Source organism: Palaemon carinicauda, chromosome 2, assembly GCF_036898095.1.
Source record: "Palaemon carinicauda isolate YSFRI2023 chromosome 2, ASM3689809v2, whole genome shotgun sequence".
Taxonomy (NCBI): Eukaryota; Metazoa; Arthropoda; class Malacostraca; order Decapoda; family Palaemonidae; genus Palaemon; species Palaemon carinicauda.
In genome coordinates this window covers 140,150,731-140,170,730 of record NC_090726.1, presented here as the reverse complement: position 1 = coordinate 140,170,730, position 20,000 = coordinate 140,150,731, and the positions used below count along the sequence as shown (strand labels likewise).

At 32.9% G+C, this 20,000-nt stretch overlaps 1 protein-coding gene and 1 long non-coding RNA gene across 6 annotated transcripts in view; one reads left to right on the top strand and one right to left on the bottom strand.

Moving 5' to 3' along the window:
- Positions 1 to 20,000, bottom strand: part of LOC137627478 (lachesin-like) — a 770,122-nt gene that overhangs the window by 29,169 nt on the left and 720,953 nt on the right. For all 3 annotated transcript variants that reach the window (XM_068358565.1, XM_068358580.1, XM_068358573.1), the window contains exons 7-8: positions 4,030 to 4,158; positions 3,153 to 3,293 (exon numbers count right to left, since the gene is read on the bottom strand). In XM_068358565.1, coding sequence (XP_068214666.1) covers positions 3,153 to 3,293; positions 4,030 to 4,158 — 270 coding nt within the window. The remainder of the gene's footprint in view (positions 1 to 3,152; positions 3,294 to 4,029; positions 4,159 to 20,000) is intronic.
- The window catches only part of LOC137627501 (uncharacterized), a 742,199-nt gene that overhangs the window by 150,819 nt on the left and 571,380 nt on the right, over positions 1 to 20,000 (top strand). The window lies entirely within an intron of this gene.

The window sequence follows — 20,000 nt, the reverse complement described above, 5'->3', positions numbered from 1 at the left end:
ACAAGAGGGTTTCATCGCCACAGTTCCTCAAGTCACCATGGTCGGCCTACAAAAGAACATGGGCCCTCTTGATGGGAATTGGTGTTCTAATTTTTTTTCCACGAATAAACACGTGTGTGTGTGTGTGTGTGTGTGTGTATATATATATATATATATATATATATATATATATATATTTATTTATTTATTTATTTATTTATTTACACACTCAAATCACCATCATCATCATCTCCTCACATGCCTATTGACCCAAAGAGCATCTGTTAAATTTTGCCAGTCGTCTCTATCTTGAGCTTTTAAATCAATACATCGCCATTCTTCATCTCCTACTTCACGATTCATAGTCCTCAGCCATGTAGGCTTGAGTCTTCCAACTCTTTTAGTGCCTTGTGGAGCCTAGTTGAAAGTTTGGTGAAATGATCTCTTGGGGAGTGCGAAGAGCATGCCTAAACCATCTCCATCTACCCCTCACCATGATCTCATCCACATATGGCACTCGAGTAATCTCTTATATTTTCGTTTCTTATCATGTCCGGCCATTTAACTCCCAATATTCTTCTGAGGGCTTTGTTCGAAAATTTACAATATCTGTTAGATATTATTTCATGTTATACCACGACTCATGTCTATACAGTAACACCGATCTCACTAAACTGATATATAGCCTGAGTTTTATACACGAACTTTTAGGACAGATTTTCTGTGATGCAATTTCCATTAAAGATAATTTCCCTTTCGGCGTCTACGTGTTTCCTACAGGAATCCTCTTATTTACGTAGTTCCACAGATTCTCCGGCGTGAGCCCTTGGTTAAAGAAACATTATTTATTGGCTTTCATTTATTTTTTTCAGTGCAATACTTTTACGATAGCTCATTTTATTTAACAAGTGATTGTTGTGTAATGTTAGGTTTACAATTCCTTTTATATATAAGGGTTTCGCTAAGAAATATGGTTAAATATGTTTAGAATAATATTTTATGGGATAAAAATAAAATAAAAATATAAAAATGGAATATAAAGGAAATGAAAATTGAAAATGTCGTTTTTCATTGTAGCAGTAAGTTCGAGATATTTTGAAAATAATCGTAATTGTATGTTTCTCTCAATAAATTATGTATGATTGTTTGCAAGTATATACATGAAAATCACCAAAAAAAAAATATAATTTTTCATGATGATGCCATGAGAGAGAGAGAGAGAGAGAGAGAGAGAGAGAGAGAGAGAGAGAGAGAGAGAGAGAGAGAGAGAGAGATTGGTCTGGTCTATAGGTAGATATAGGTATCTACAGCACATCACACGGTGGCTGACCACGAAAAGAATCCGGTCATAACCTTATCAAATGTCTTTATTGGAATTTGAGAGACCGGTTTCGACTGATCCAGGATGATCTGCGCATAGGGTTGTAACGCCAGAATTAAAAAAAAAAAAAAAAAAAAAAAAAAGATATGCAAAGTTTAAAGCATATTTCTTTTCGAGAGAGATTTTGATTTTGAAATCGCTCGCTGTCTAAAATAATTTTTTTTTTCCAGGTGCTTGAATGTATTTCTAATCTCTGATTTTTTAGGGATTGACATTTCTATCGCTCTCTAAAAAAAAATCTGACTTTTCATAATATCGACTTAATCTCTCTCTCTCTCTCTCTCTCTCTCTCTCTCTCTCTCTCTCTCTCTCTCTCTCTCTCTCTCTCTCTCTCTCTCTCTCTCCTTAGAATTTGTCAAAATTTTGAACTATTCATTTTATGATTTAACCCAGAATCCGGAAGTGGGACTGGTGTTGAGAGAAGATTCGAAACCATTTCACCTTTGCACTTGAAATTAAACTTAACGTCCTCGACTTATCCATTAATCACGTATATATATATATATATATATATATATATATATATATATATATATATATATATATATATATATTTTATATATGTATATGTATATATATGTATATGTATATGTATATATATATGTATATATATATATATATATATATATATGTATATGTATATGTATATATATGTATATGTATATATATGTATATGTGTATATATATATATATATATATATATATATATATATATATATATATATATATATATATATATATATATGTAAAGGTTTGTATGCGTGTATAGAAATGTATGATGGGTGCTAGCTTTGAATAAGTTTGGAGATGCAGATCAACATTTTCATGCCTATGATGTCCACAAGGTACATAAAATATCGTTTGTGGTTTTTATCCTTCATATTTTGAAGAGGTCGCTTACAGACCAATGAAAAGTTAATTGGACGATGGTATCTGATTTTTCAAACTTTAGCTGAAATTGTGAAACAGGAAGATTTTTCGTATTGTATTCCGACTGATATTTACAAAACATATGATTTTCACTCATACATATGCTATCATAACCTTTCCGTTACTGCAAATCTGGAAGAATAAATGTTTTCTAAGAGACCTCTCTTTACGCCGAATTCTTTTTAGTTGGACCAAAAGATTTATGGAATATTTATTTATTTATTTATTTAACCTTTATTTCCAGTAAGACATTTGTGAAAGTATGTGCATGTTATTTTATTTTAAATTGAAATCAGTTTTATGAAAGGTAAAATATACGAAAAGAATAATAAAGGATTCCCTTGAAAATAAAAATGCAATGTTGATCCTCTTAAATTTTTTAATAAATAACCTTGTGATTGAGTTATCGGGAAATTCAGAAATCGCTTAACTTAATTGAAATTGTGACAGTCATCAGAAATGAAAAATTTACTAATGCAACAATTGAATACTTATTTGCTTAGGGAGAGAAGCAAAGCTAGAGTAATATTTTCAATTGAGTAAACGTAGCCATATTAAATTGAGCAGTAACGTAATTCAAAAGACACATCTTTGACTATGGTAAGCAGCATTTCTAGGAGACGTACACTCCAAAATCAAACAATTGTTATCTACTTTTGGATAATGCCATAGCCTCCGTATCATTTTCTTGAGTTAAAGTTCTCTTGCATGAGGGTACACTCAAGCACAATATTCTATCTGTTTCCCTATTTCCTTTTCACAGTGGGCTATTTTCCTTGTTGAATCCCTTGGCCATAAGCATCCTGCTTTTCCAACTAGGCCTGTAGCTTACCTATGAATGATAATAATAATAAAATTTTACCTGAATCGTAGATCATGTTCCCGTCTCCTCTGGTCCAGTAGTTTAGAGATGTAGGGTGGGCCTCTGTGAAGCACTCGAGAACAACTGTGCTGCCCCTGCCTGCCGCTATCAGCTGGTGAGGTATCCAGAGCATAGGCGGAACTGCATGACAAACAATGAGAAAATGGACTTTAGATGAAGATGTTTGGCGAGAATTGGTGACGTCATTTTTAGTTGAAGTTTTTATTGTTGAAAGTGAGTGGAGACGTCGCAAATTGCAAGATGAAAAGAGGAGAGTTTAATGAATATATGAAATATCCCCTTTGTTATCCAGGATATTCAAATTGGTTAGAATAATAACCATGGTTACAAAGCCAAACTTTTTTCTTAGAAGTAAAGACATGAAAATTACTATTTTAAGTAAACTCAAGTAGACAAGCGAGCATCGGAAGTAACAGATTATGTTAACAAGATTATCTCACACACAGTAAAACATTAGTGTCAGAAATCCAGAGACAAAGAGGCATCTACCAAAAAGAACATTCATAAAAAAAGTAAACTTATATGAAATGACCGAATAAGTAATAAATTGAGTGGATGGTAATTAATTTTGTTTCCTTGCATTTTCAACTGTGAAATATCATTTTTTTTTTTTGTGAAGAGAATAAAACTGCATTTAGTAGTAATGAGGAAATTAGAGAAAGTAGTGGAGCACACCCAGTTACAATTGATTAGGGTCCATTTACCAATTTAAAAGTTTTGCTTCTCCCAATTTTAACCGACCCAGGCTTTATAACATAACTAAAGGTAACGATTATTCCCTCCTATAAAAGAAGCCTCGGATGCTATCCTACACTCTTATTCTAAACCACATGAGGATGTTGAAAGAGATACTCACAATCAACGCTGACCTTTATTCTTTTGCTGACCGTTGGTGGATGGCCGTTGGAAGCAATGCATAAGTAGGCTCCCATGTCCATTCGGCTGACTTTGCTGAGTCTCAGCACTTCTCCTTCATATTCGGTTACTGCAGACGAGAAGAGAAGGAAAGCTATTTTAAAAAGGTAAAAGAATATAAAGATTTTTTTAAGGCTATTAAAAGAGGTTTTGTGATTATCAGCTGTATGGAGAAGGAAAGGAGGCGAAAATCTCATAATCTAGTAAAATGAGAAATGATGAAGGATATACATAAGAAAGTATTTTATTTTCGGGTACCGTGAACTGCAAAAATAGGAAAACTCATCACTAGGTCTACTAGAGAAACAGATATATTATTCAAACATACTACATAAGGAGGTAGTTTGATAAATGGTTTTCTAGTACTTCAACCACAATATTTCCTTCAGTTTCATCTTGCTGCTGAATGGCCTGCCCCTGGGTAATTGTTTAGATATTGGCAGTAAGTGTGTGATGAAAATGGTAGTCGACATTGTTGAATTCATAATGCTATGAAAAAATATTTGAATAACTAATGTGACATTATTCCTGAATTGAAACCGTTGAGATTATATTTAAAATGATGGATCTCCTGTATATTAGTAGTGATGAAATTTTAGTTCAATAAGACAGTATTTCAGAGTCATGTAATGGGAGATTGTGTTTGTAAGCACAACTCAAACCAAATATTACGTCGATATCGAATTCATGTAAAATACGTGAATAGAAATGATATTTATCTTGTACCGAAGTTACTGTAATGAATATATAAGGAATGCTAGAGTAAAGATGATCAATTTTGGTCATTATTATTGATCTAGAGCTGGTGCTTGCACAAAGCACGCTCCAAGAAATAGGACAGTACGTAATAGAGAAAGGAAAGTACAAACTACTTATTTACATAGTATATAGATGTTACTCTTAATCCATAACTAAAGATGTACCTTCTTATAAACTATTTGATGTGGAAAGTCTGAACCGTTTATTGAAGAGTTCATTTTATAAATTTCTTTTGCAGTGGTATCGAATATACATACTATATGAAATTTTTAAAATGCCTATTTTTAGACCTTTTCCCTTTTGGGGGGGCCTGAAAATAGGTATTTTAATAGGGAGACCTGACTGATTGCAATAATTACAGAGGCATAACACATACGTCAGTTGATATGTAAATATATAGTATGCATATTCTTAAGAGACTGGAGAGAAAGATTGATGAAAAGCTGAGAGATGAACAAGCAGGATTTAGAAAAGGTAGAAGTTGCACTGACCAAATTTTCATTTTGAATTATGTACAGCATTGCGTAGAATATAGAAATCCCCTTTTGATGGTATTTGTGGACTATAAAAGAGCCTTTGATAGTGTGCTCCGGCCAATTTTGTGGAGAGTCCTGAGTTATTATGGAATTCCTCTTAAATATGTAAATTTGATTAAGTCTGTTCATGAGCATAGCAAGTGCAAAGTTAATGTTAATGGAGTTTAATCAAGTGAGTTTCCAGTGAACAGCGGAGTACTCCAAAGGAATGTGTTGTCACCTAGGTTGTTTATCCTCCTCATGGACTTTGTAATGTATAGAACAGTCAGAGATGTTGGAGAAGAATTGGACTGGATTGGTGATAGGAATTTAGCAGACCTAGAGTATGCTGATGATGCTGTCCTTCTTAGCAGAACACCACATTATTTGCAACGCTAGCTTACCAGAATGCATGAAATATCACACGAGGTTGGTCTGAAGATAAGTAGAAGAAAGACAGAGATGATGAGAACGGAGTATGTAATGTAGGATGAAATATCATTGGAAGGAGAAAGGATTAATGAGGTAGAATCATTTAAGTATTTAGGAACAGTGATCTTCTATACAGGGTTTCTAGAATTAGAGTTTAGTGAAAGATTGAAAAAAGCAAATCAGACAATGGCTAGGTTAAGTAAAATTTCGAAATCAAATCGCCTAAAATTTCATATAAAAATCAGACTTTATATCAGTTCAGTGAGATCGGTGTTACTCTATGGACATGAGTCATGGTATGACAATGAAACAATCTACAATAGATTTAGTAGATTTGAGGATAAAGCCCTCAGAAGGATATTGGGAATTAAATGGCAGGACAGGATTAGAAATGAAACTATAAGAGAAATTACTCGAGTACCATATGTGGATGAGATCATGATGAGGGGTAGATGGAGATGGTTTAGGCATGCTCTTCGCACTCCCCGAGAGATTAGTTCATGAAACGTTTGACTGGGCTCCACAGGGCACGAGAAGAATTGGAAGACCCAGGCTTACATGGCTGAGGACTACAATATAAGGCGTGAAGTAGGATATGATGAATGGAGAAGTATCGAATTAAAAGTTCAAGACAGAGACGACTGGAAAAATGTAACCGAGGCCCTTTGCGTTAATAGGCGTAGGAGGAGGTGATGATGATGATGATGATGATGATAATATTCAGCCCATACATTTTGTATTTTGACGCCAGTTTCATACATGTAATGAAAGATGCAATTTAAGAAAAAAAGTATTTTATACATTGGTAAACACTATTTACCTGAAGCCAGGTTTTGTGACGATAAACCCAATAAAGTTGTAATTTGTGATATACATATATATATATATATATATATATATATATATATATACATATAAATATATATATATATATATATATATATGTTATATATATATACATATAAATATATATATATATATATATATATATATATATATATATATATGTATGTATGTATATATAAATATATGCATAGGCCTATATATAATGTATATATACACACATGTATATATTATATATATATATATATATATATATATATATATATATATATATATATATATATATATATATAAGTATGTATGTATGTATCATTTATGCATGTTTGTATGTACGTATCTATGTATGAATGGGTTTATGAATATGTTTACTTATACATTTAGATTTACCTTCATATTCATATGAAGAACTGTCACACATATCGCCCTAAAATTTATGGCGTTACGTGATGAATGAGATTACAATGTAACATCTTTATCCAATTTTCAAAACGATAGAAACTTGGAGGTAAAAAACGAATAGATTATGCTCATCCATCTGGCAACATCACCGGAAATTGCCGTCTTTCAGGTCAGACTTTTGTTAGGACAAAAGCCTGTTATTTTCACCTCATTGTTACGCTAGATGGTTTAAAGGTGATTTTAGCCTCATTTTTTTTTCTTTTAGTCCTTTTTTGTGTGTTTATATGTAAATAGACAACGTATGCATACAATCATACATGCCTTATATATAGTTTTATTTATTCATTTGCTCTCCTCACTGGGCTACTTTCCCTGTTGGAGCCCTATGGCTTGCAGCTTCCTGCTTTTCCAACCAGCATAGCTAGTAATATTATGTTTTTTTTTTTTTTTCCTACTTTACAGTATTCTGTTCCCATAGATTCCTAGAACATGGTAACCTTCTGGTTTTCATCAATTATTTTTGAATGGGGTTGCTAACCCACGTCCTTTATAACCTTGGTTGCAATTAACCATAGCTCACTGACCACCAGTTACATTAACAAAGGTCAACAGAGGGTCCGTGTTTTTTTTTTTTTTTTTTCCTGGTAAAAATGGCAGTCTATGGTTTGGGCTAGGTCGGATATATATATATATATATATATATATATATATATATATATATATATATATATATATATATATATTATATATATGCATATATACATACACACACACACACATATATATATACACAGTATACATACATACATATATATGTATATATATATATATATATATATATATATATATATATATATATATATATGTATATATATATTTATGTATATATATAATTTTTAAGATTACGGTTAAAACCGAATTCAATCAGATAAAGATTCACCAAATGATAGTAAAACAAGTAAAAAGTAGCGTTTTAATTGGGGGACAGACTGTTTACCTCTACATTTAAGTAGTTAGTGGATTACGAGATACAGTGGACAGATGATAGATATTATGTCATGACAGAAATTATATCTTTTTTAATCTTGTTGAAGGAAACTTGAATTCCAAGACCCATGGAAGTATCATTTGAACTGACAATTGCTTAGTTTTAAGGAGAAACTATTTGTTCACAGGTCAGATGGTGAAATCCTCCTTCATTAATGAAATAGGCTTTATGAATATTTTCCAAAACTCTTGGAATTCAGATCTCATTGATATTGTCTTCCTTCAAGAACCATTAAAAAGATTGAGAAGAATAATAATCGTTCATATGCCCTTACCTTATCTCAAGCTTTTATCCTGCATTCTAAAAGACACTTCGACTTCTGTAATCATTATTGTCTATATATATATATATATATATATATATATATATATATATATAAATATATATATATATATATTATATATATATATATATATATATATATATATATATATATAAATATATATATATATATATATATATATATATATATATATATATATATATATATATATATATATATCTGTTGAAGGAAGTAGCTGTTATCTTGAATATGATGCTACTTTTGACTAGTAAACATTGGTACAGATTCCTAGATGGTTAACTAGTTGATAATACGTACCCTGTTGAGCTATGATAAGAGCTCTATTTGCATGTTGCATGTGATGTGGAACGTTTGTATTATTTATTCAAGAACTTATTTTATAAAAGCTTTTGCAAGTGCCATATATACGATCTTTTGAAAATGTATATTTGAGTCCATACCTCTTATATTTTGATGTCAGTTTCATACACAAATCAGTCAATAATATAATTTTATTTTATTCTTTACTATACAAGAAAATTTAGCTTTGTATCGTGAAGTTAAACGAATCCACACTATAAAGTTGTTCTTGAGAATTGAAAAATTTGTTAGGGTAACAATATAGTTAAGATACGAAAACGTATATTACGAATAAACAAATACGCTCATATTATGACCCCCCCCCCCGAAAAAGGACCCTCTATGCGAAGGTCAGTAGAAAAAGCAACTGTTTGCTCTTTTTATGTTCCATATGTGTGAGGGAACATGGAAAGATAGGGGTAACGTATGTCTGTGGTTTTATGTGAAGGTCTGTGTAAAGGTTAACCTAATACCCATTTCTTTTCCATGGTAGGCTGAAAGAACGACAGATAACGGAAGTAGATTGTAAAAGTGAACCTTAATTCCGGAAATAAGAAAAGGTAGATCTGTTTAAAAAATCAATATAGTAGGATTTAGCTCAGTTCTGGCATCCTTTGATTTATAGTTGTATGGAAAGTGGCCTCCTGCTATGCATTGAATTATTTAAAGAAAACTGCTCACATGATAGGACGTAAAAGACAAACGAAGACATTGCATGTATGACTAATTCAATTATTAGTTGGCTCCCGTGGCTGTAATAGAGATCAGTTACCTTTCATTGCTTATATAAAAACGTCAACCGAACACACCAGCTTCTTATGCTTGCTCCGATATGAACGCATTACTAGAATGAAAATTTTGAGACGTATATCAAAGACACACATAAGTATGAAGGAAATTTTATAGAATTGGGAGGACGTGAAAGATTGAAATACACCTTAGTATGGAGAATTACTTTTAAAAGAGTATTGCACACTATTTAAGAAATTAAACGGCCCAGTTCCACCCTAGCTATAAAGCAAACAATTAATAAATATTTTTTTGTTATAAAAAGAACTTCCCAGGCCTCTCTAGAAAGCATTGGAGCGTCTCGCCTACTAAAATAGGCAAAAGACAGCTTAACATTTAGGTATTGTACTAATGTTGAATGCATCTGCTAATTTGCACAGACTTGGTGGCTATTGTAAAACATGCAAGAAACCCTGAAACTTCAGTGATTGACAAAAGGTCTCATATTTAATTGCATAGGCGATGAAAGGTACTGTTAAGCATTATGTTTATGCAAAAAACTTTACAGTTTGGTAATAAATATTGAATAATTGCCTCTCTCTTTATGCCAAACTTTAAGAATGCTCTTGAAAGCTGGTAAAGATTACTCATCTAAAATAAACCGGACAAAACACGCCATCAACATTAGCTTGACCTGATATGTAATGTATCATTTTCATCTATCTCCAGAGCAGGTTGCCCCTTCTCTGATGGAAAACATCCCATTCCCTTATAATGTGCAAGAAATTGATTTTGTTTTTCACGTTATTAAAAATCGTACCTTACCCGCGAATAGTCAAACCCCAAAAATATAGTTTTGAAGTCTTTTATTTATTCAGTACATCGGTAAACCCATCAGTACAATCACTTGATGGCTCTTGCACCACGAATCGTGTTAAAGGTATTGTCGTTGATTTCCTAAATCTAATATCTTCTCCCTTAAGTGGGAGTAATCACTTTGTGATTCTTTTTGGCAAAGTGTATTGACGTCCAAAGCTACTTGCGCTTTCTAGTTCAGCAATAACCCTTTGCAACTTACTACCAACACCGTAGCTGCCAGTCTCGACAGAGAGCATTCTATATACTGTACAGGTTACATCTATTTCAGTGTTGGCTGTAGCTAATGAAATATAGTACAGACCATGATGGTTAGCAACCTTGTTCCAAAATATTTCGCGGAAATAGGATTTAAAACTTGCCACCACCCCATAAAGGGAAGGAAAGTATAATCCATATAAATATCCATAATAGATATCAAATTATCTTTATGCTATTAACTTCATATTTTAACTGCAAGGTTTCCTGCAGACGTACTGTGATAGTATGTAAGTACCAGCAAATTCATAAATCCAATCCAATCTAATCTATACTCCCTAGTAAGTGTACCTTGCTCTTAACTGATTCGAACCTATAACTTTTTGTGTTGGTAAATGGCAGTTGATGTATTGGTTTAGCTTTCAAGGGACAAGAATTTATTCAGAGATTTTTAATGAACTTCCCGAGTTCATGCTCAGTAAATAAGAATGGAGATCATCCCATATCTGCCTTGATTGTTTATTATAAAATCTGCAACACGTGTTTATACAGGATGTATGTATGATAGTTGATCACTAACTGTACACATATCTTTATATTTATAGATATTAAGTATGAAATAGTCAATTAATATCACGTTCTTTAGACTTTGAGAATAACTTAAACGGAATTGAATAGAGTAATGCACCTATCCTGATTATACCAGAAATCAATACAAAGTTTGTGATGCGCATGCACACACACACACACACACACACACACACACACACACACACACATATATATATATATATATATATATATATATATATATATATATATATATGTACGTAAGTGTGTATTTATGTACGGTACATATATAAATGTGTAAAACTCACTGGAGTACATGATGCTCAGATGAAATAAAATCTTAAGGAAAAAATAAGATATGAGAATCCTCATATTTTGTTTTTTATAAGGTAGATATGTACATACATATACTGTTGATTTTATATATATATATATATATATATATATATATATATATATATATATATATATATATGTATATATATATATATGTATGTATATATATATTTATATTAGATATAGGATGGACAACAATAGTATAGTGAAAACATGTATAATTTAGAATTGCTTCGAATAGAAGAGGGAGGCCCATTGCGGTTTAATTGATGGCGTAAGAATATATTAGAAAGGAAAGTCCCAGATAACTATGAAACGGGAGAGTACTTACAAAATATCGGGGAATCGTACAGTTTGTTCATAAATTCTGGCCCATTTAATGGACCAATGTTTTGGATGATGGACTGAATCAACGATTAAACAGTTATAGAACGAATGTGGTGAGGTTCAGGGACGAAAGGAACCTATACCGTTAAAAATTTGCTAAAAACGGTGACGATTATGGAATAATGTTGCCAGGCATTCACTTGGATATATTGACGTAAATATATATATATATATGTATATATATATATATATATATATATATATATATATATGTATATATATATATATATATATATATATATATATATATATAGTATATATATGTGTGTGTGTGTGTGTGTATATGGTTGTGTTTGTGTGCACGATTGTATAATATTTTTGGTATTAATGGAATCTCTGAAAAACTTGGCCAGACTAGCTGAACTAGCCAGAATAATACTGTGAAAGTGTCATAAAAGTCAAGGAAAGTTGATGCAATATGTATATATATATATATATATATATATATATATATATATATATATATGTGTGTGTGTGTGTGTGTGTGTGTGTGTATGTATATATGTACCGTATACATGTGTATGTGTATTATATACACCATATACATGTGTATATATAACATATATACCATATGAATTTATTCACACATATATATATGTGTGTATATATATATAAATATATATATAGATATATATATATATAATATAACATATATATATATATATATATATATATATATTTATATATATATATATATATTTGTATTTATGTACCGTATACGTGATTATATGTAATATATATACCATATAAATGTGTATATATAATATATATACCATATATAAATTTATACACATATACACAAAGTATATATATATATATATATATATATATATATATATATATATATGTGTGTATATATACAGTATTATATGTATATATGTATATGTATATATATATATATATATATATATATATATATATATATATATACATGCTATTAGTTTTATAACAAATATGTGTGACTGACCTTTCTATGCAGCCATATCTCTAAAGCTAAAAAAGAACAAATAGGTAAAATCATCTCCTGATAAGAAATAAGTAAAATAGATCTGTGGACTAAAGAAAAGCAAAAAGGAAAAATAGGCCTTGACCGAATGATTCTCCATGATACAACCAAGACCTTTCTCAGGAAGTCGGTCATCTCTGCATTAAGAGGGAGATAGAGAGAGGGGGAAGCGGGAGAGACTGACTCATTTCCTTTTCTAAATCTCTGGCAACGAGCTCATTCAGGTGGGACTTATCCCGTTTAATCCATCATCATCAGTAGGCGACGGAGTCACTCATAGAAGAGTAAATTAGAGACGCTTTACCTCAGACCCAGGGCAAAAAAAAAAAAAAAAAAAAAAAAAGAAAAGAAAAAAAAAATGAAATAAAATAAAAAGCGCCCCAATTATTTTCAGATTTGTTAGCCTTAAGCTCATGAATGAGAGCGATCTTTGCAGTTGCTGGGTATGGTATATAGATGTTACAAGGAGGTTGAAACCGATGATGATATTGCTATTGCTAATGATGATAAGATTGGAAAGATAATGATAAAGCTTATCATTACTTATAAAGATTTATAGGAGTTTTCCCTTCCTGTATTTAATTTTTTTATGTACGTATACACATCTATTCATTATACATGTGAAATAAATGAAATATATGGTACCTGCTTTATCTAATGTCAGAAAATTCGATGGTCTAACACTTGTGGAGGCAAAAGTGAAAGTGCAGTGTGTGGTGTAAGAATTGGAAAGTCAAGCAGTGAATCTCTATGATAGCTGAAAAGTGTAGAATTAGAGAAGCGGAAGAGCGTGTAGTGTCTAGAAGATTCTGGGGACAGGTGAAAGAGGTCGTACGTGTTGGTTAAAAGAATGTATGGTTACGACTTTAGTGAAAATTATGCTTGTAAGCATATTTGGTCCAGAAATGGAAAATAATGAGTGAAAGGGGATGTTTTGGGTGGTGTTTTAAAATGAAAGGCTGACTATGCTAGGTAATTTGAATACTAAAGTAGGTGATAGAAAAGGATGGTATAAGTGGTGGGCTTTGAGTTCCTGGAGCAAATATGAAAAGAAATCTTTGTATAAATGGTATGTGAAAAGACGTGTTTTAGGGAAATATATGTGTTTTAAAGGAGAGACTTTTTAGTGCTCTTCTGACAGAGAAAATAGTGAGGACATTTTTCTATATTATAATGTAAGTAAACCAAGTGATTTGGAAAAGAAAAATTGGGAAGAACATATTAAGAGTAAATGGATGAAATTAAACAAAAGGTCAAAAATTGAGGTGGAAGTAGTAGATAAGAAATTTCCAGAATTCCATGATGTGGTTACATGGAAAAGCAGGTATTTTTGTGGCTATAAAAATGTAAGAAGATAAATAAAAACGAGTAGTGGGATAACGTAATAAAATGTATAGGGAATGAAACTAGGATGCTTCATGAGGTGTAGTTGCATAATAAACTAGAAGATCGTGTGCAGCCATACAAGAGAATGAATATGGCAGTGATGAAGACTGTGAGAAGGAGAAAAGTTGGCTAATATTGAAAGTAAAGGAGAAAAGGGGATTAAGATCTTCAGGGAGTATTAAACTTGTTCTACTGTATAGGGAAGCAAACGGAGAGAGAAAGGTTGATGATCAAAATTTTCAGAATAAGAAAGGCAAATGGAGAGATGCTGTTTGATGTGGATGCAGTATTGGGTTGGAGGGAGTGATTTGATGATATCTCTAATGTAGAGACTTTTTGAGGTGTATTTGCTTGGTAAAATAAATGAGAAACAGAAGGCTTGCAATAGAATTAGGTGGGAGAAGGTGAAAAAAAGCTTTATGAGGTAATAGTTTTAATTAGTTTTGGGAAAATGAATGTGTAGAGAGAGTTTTTATGAAAAATAATGTCGAGAGAAATGTTGATGTACAAATAAATGATAAGATTAAGATGGCTAATGAAGATGGTCTTTCCCGACGTGAATGTAATACTGGGTTCAAGGGAGTAATTTGGGGAGGTTTAATGAGGAGGAGAGAAGAGAGACAAAAAGGGGTGAGGCAAAAGTGGTGAGGGGTAGTGTAAATCTGAGAAGCCATGTGAAATTGACTGTTAAGTATGTAAGGAAGGCAATCAAATGGCTGAAGAATGGGATTACAAGCAAATTACCGAGATATGATTCTGATACTGTCATAGAGTTGGTGATCAGATGTGTAAGATGTGTGAGATTGAGTAAAGGGTTCCAAAGGAGTAGGTTAGATGATTAATTGTTCCGTTGTATGAAGGTAAAGGTGGCAGAGGTATCTGTAAGACTATAGGGGCATAATGTTACTAATATAGCAGCAAAGGAGTATAACAATGACACCCATAAACTGCAGAGAGAAGGAACTATGTGGAATTAAGGTTGATTTATAGGCCTAAGGTCTACTTATATACCAATTCTTGACGGTGAAACATCCATTAGCATACAACAAGCATACTAAGCCCGATCATATAGGTAACTGCCGTCCAATCATTAATGAATGCCTAACACGAGCTGCTTTCCGTGTGCTAAATAAGTAATATCTGCTCGTCCTCATCGGATGAAGATAATTTTGACTCAAGTTTAAGGACATTGGCATTAGTGTCCTAAATATAATATAAATGGCTGAGAGTGTTGCCTCATTGCCATGGAAATGATGGAAGTAATTTTTAGTCTGGAAACGAGCGTCCACTTTGAAACTTTGAATTGTAAAATTCTCTCGGAAACTACAATAACGCCACATAGTCAACGGCTGCAATTTGTGTTTGTTAAATTGTTTTGATACTGGTAGTTTTGTGAAATTGCCTTGTTGCAATTTAATTCTGTTAATCCGTTGTGAATTGGTCTGTAAACCTGCAGGATGAGTAAATTAGAAACAATCGAGTGAGATCCTTTTGCTTCTGCATTTCTGAAGAACTTTTGCGATTAACATTTTGGAAATTTTATATATAAATATTATCAGTTACACATCTACATGGAATCATACTGATTCTGTATTATTATTATTATTATTATTATTATTATTATTATTATTATTATTATTATTACTTGCTAAGCTACAATCTTAGTTGGAAAAGCAGGATGCTATAAACCCAATGGCTCCAACAGGGAAAATAACCCGGCGAGGAAAGGAAATAAGGAAAAACTACAATTAGTTTAAGAACAATAACAACATTGGAATAAAAATTTCTTATATAAACTATAAAAACTTGAAAATAACAAGAGGAATAGAAACAAGATAGAATAATGTGCCCGAGTGTACCCTCAAGCAAGAGAACTCTAACCCAAGACAGTGGAAGGCCATGGTACAGAGGCTATGGTACTACCCAAGACTAGAGAACAATTGTTTAATTTTGGAGTGTCCATCTCCTAGAATAGCTGCTTACCATAGCTAAAGTCTCTTCTACTCTTACCAAGAGGAAAGTAGCCTCTGAACAATTGCAATAGTTAACCTCTTGAGAGAAGAAGAATTGTTCAGCCGTAACCAGAGAGAGGGGTCCAATATAGTACTTTCTGGCCAGTCAAAGGGGTCAATAACTCTCTAGCGGTAGTATCTCAACGGATGGCGGGTGCCTTGGCTAACCTACTATTCTGTACTAAAGTTCTGTCAGCATCGATAGCTAGAACTCCTTAAAATTGACGAAACTGCGATGAAAAGTAGAGGCCATGAAGAACATTGTCATATGTATTTATTAACTATTTTCTCGTGTAGCCTATATCTAGAATTAAGTAAAAAAATGAGAAAATAATCCAATCAGAGAACTGTTTGATGAAAGAAGATCAGATGAGAAATATTTAGAAAAGTAGTATGAAATATGAGTAAAAAAGATAATCAATTAAACCGGAAAGAGGAAATAAGTAAACTGATATTTTTCCAACTAATATTAGTAGAAAGAGGCATTTAAATTGAGCCATTTGAATTTCAATTAGAATATTTTAAGTGACCTAAGCTAATGTAATTAAGATTATAAAATTGATGAGTCATGACTCATGGACATGAGTCGTGGTATGGCATTGAAACAATATCCAACAGATTTTGTAGATTTGAGAACAAAACTCTCGGAAGAATATTGGGAGTTGAATGGCAGGACAGGATTAGACATGAAACTATAAGAGAGATTATTTGAATGCTATATGTAGATGAGATCAGGGCGAGGGGTAGATGGAGATGGTTTGTGCATGCTTTTCGCACTCCCTAGGAGAGATTAGTTTATCAAACTTTCAACTGAACTCTCCACAAGGCACTAGAAGAGTTGGAAGACCCAGGCCTACATGGCGGAGAACTATGAAGTGTGTAGTGGGAGATGATGAATGGAGAAGGATTGATTTAAAAGCTAAAGCTCAGGATAGACACGACTGGCGAAATCTAACCGAGGCCCTTTGCATCAATAGGCGTAGTAGGAGATGATAATGATGATGATAATAAAACTCAGGTTTTTGCGGTACAACAATTTCATGATTCCACAGAAAATTTTGGTTTATTACCTCCGCCAAGGAGGTATTGCGATCGAGTCTGTTTATTTGTTAGTCTGTGTGCCTGTAGACAGGATTACGTCAAAGCTACTTGACGAATTTTGATGAAATTTTCACCGCAGATAGATCTTAGGTCATGGAGTACCCATTAAATTTGGGAGATGTTCCGGATTTGCATTTGCCATTTTAAAGATAACTTTAAAAAATTGACGGATTTAGACAAAATTTCCACCACACGTATATCTTTGGCCATTGTACGACGACTCCATTAACCTTTGGCGGAGGTCAGAAATCTCCGATTGCTCGTTTGAAAAGTGTGTCGGTATGAAGGACTAGAAACAAACTGGTGTTGCAGATTTTCTCCATACCTTTCAAGTGTTCCTTTTGGATGAATTTTGTACCAAACCTGTAAAGATAGCCAACTGCTGCACATAAAAAAATTTTCATCTTTCTCTCCACCTCGTCCATATTGAATGCACAACTCTGTATTCTTTCAGTGGAATATGCACACTCGCACACAAACGTATGCATGTATGAATATATATTTATGCATATATGTATGTATACACATATAATATTATATACATATATATATATATATATATATATATATATATATATATATTATGGCATTTGTTATTTTTTAAATATTCATCTTAAAACAAAATCCACATTTAAAGATGAGGATCGAAGCAGAGAAAACCCGGGTCTTGCTTCTGAAAGGCTTTCAAAGTACAGCTGGAAGCAATCATATCTAAATATAGAATTAAGGTTCATGCATCGAGCGTAATTATTTTAATTGCCAAGGTACTTGTATGCGCTGTTGCTTGCATGTTATTTGAGCGAGAAACTTGAACAAGAGAGCTGAATTTGGCTTGATGTGGGGACTTGTTTATGAAATCTGCTGGCTGCTGTTATGAACTACTCTGTGGACTTTCACTAGACTCTCCATTATCGCTTAAACATGATTGCTGTATGTCTATTCCCTATTAATTTTGGCTTTCAGGTTTCATTAAAAAGAATAGCGTTAATTATCGAAACATTACAAAAACATTTTTATCGTGATCGTCATATAGCGATATACTTCTGCCATAATCAGGCTTATTTTAGTTTTACCTAAATTTTGCTTTGTATTTCTTTGCGAATATAAAATTAATGGTGACATTGTTTGCATGGAAGAATAGTATGTTGTTTCAAGCACAATTAGGTGTAGTAGCACTTGATACATTGGCATACCTTTATTTTAATTTGGCTAAATATTGGTTATGTTTATTTTTTTCTCCGGAATATTAATGGAGATTTAAAATTTGTTTTAGGGAAAACGTGCAGGAACCCTTGATTCCCTTATTTAAACGTGGCACTAGATGAATATGCGCACCGACGCCAACCAGCACGTCAAACTACGAAGTTTTCATAACAGTCACTTGGTTTGACCTGCCCCGTGAGGCTGCGATGAAAGCCTAATTGTGTGTGGAAACTCCTTTGCAACAGTAACCAGCAAGCCTCTGTGTTCAGAGCAATGTGTGTATATTTTACTCGGTCACGTAAAGATGCCATGACAATTTCCTTTTCCTCTTTGACCGCCGTCACTTTTAAACAGGTTTTCCGTGTAAAAATTACCAGTTGCGTATGTGCAGGACTTGCCATGCAAGTTAATGGAGATAATTCGCGATCCCTTATACAGTACAGTGTAGTTTAAAGGCCAAACCTTCACGGTTTTTCATATACTCTTCTGTAGGTCATGAATTTATGTTCTCTAGTCTACATGTAACCCAAACGCTTATATTCTGAATTGTGTCCATGTTTTTGAAAACTAACTGAATTCTTAGAAAAAAATGTGAAACTTCTTTATATTTTACACCTCCCGATATCGTTAATTTTCATTTTGATTTTTTCTCTCTCCTGGCTATACAGGGAGTATAAATGGGCATATGATTGTGATATCTCCTGTATGTTCACGGGATCTGATTTAGAACCACAGGTTATTATTATAATCTAACGAGTTCACATTATCACTGGATCCACATTTCTAATGCTCCCCAAAGTCCTTACCCGAGTCTGCTGTCATTTAACGAACTGTGAATACTAGAGCAAGATAGAGGAGGACAAATGAAAAGCAGAAGGCGTTGCTGCTGTAGGCCGAAGAGTTTCTGCAAAGAACCCATAACACCAGAATACTATACAGGGAAAAGGAAATTGTGCCTTCATTGCACTTAACGTGGTGTACTGTAGACATTACAAAAGTTTCTTAACAGTATCCCTTTGGTGTCAAGTTTCAACCATTTTTCTATACTGCTTTACCTCCTTTCCCTCTAGTTGTCCAACCTCTTGATTTTTATAGTCTATTGCGAGGTTTTCCCCAGTTGCACCGATGTAGGTGCTGAATATCTTCTCAGACCCCAGCATTGGGCCGTCCAATGCAAACCCATAACTACAGTATATTACATAAGAATGCGGAGTACAGATGCATCAATTGGTCGCAAATTGACCGATGGTTGTGTTCTAGTCTTCATTTTTCATAATTCGTTGTTGCTTCAAGAATTTTGTCCCCCTCAGCCACACGACTGACCTATTCTGTCATTTAAGCAGAAATCGTCAAGTGAGCTTAGCACCAACGTGATCATGAATATGTTATTTGGTGTGTGATGTATTCATATTTTTTGTAAACCCTCAAGTACACGCAAAGCTTAATTGTAGCTCCGTGGTAGAGTGCAG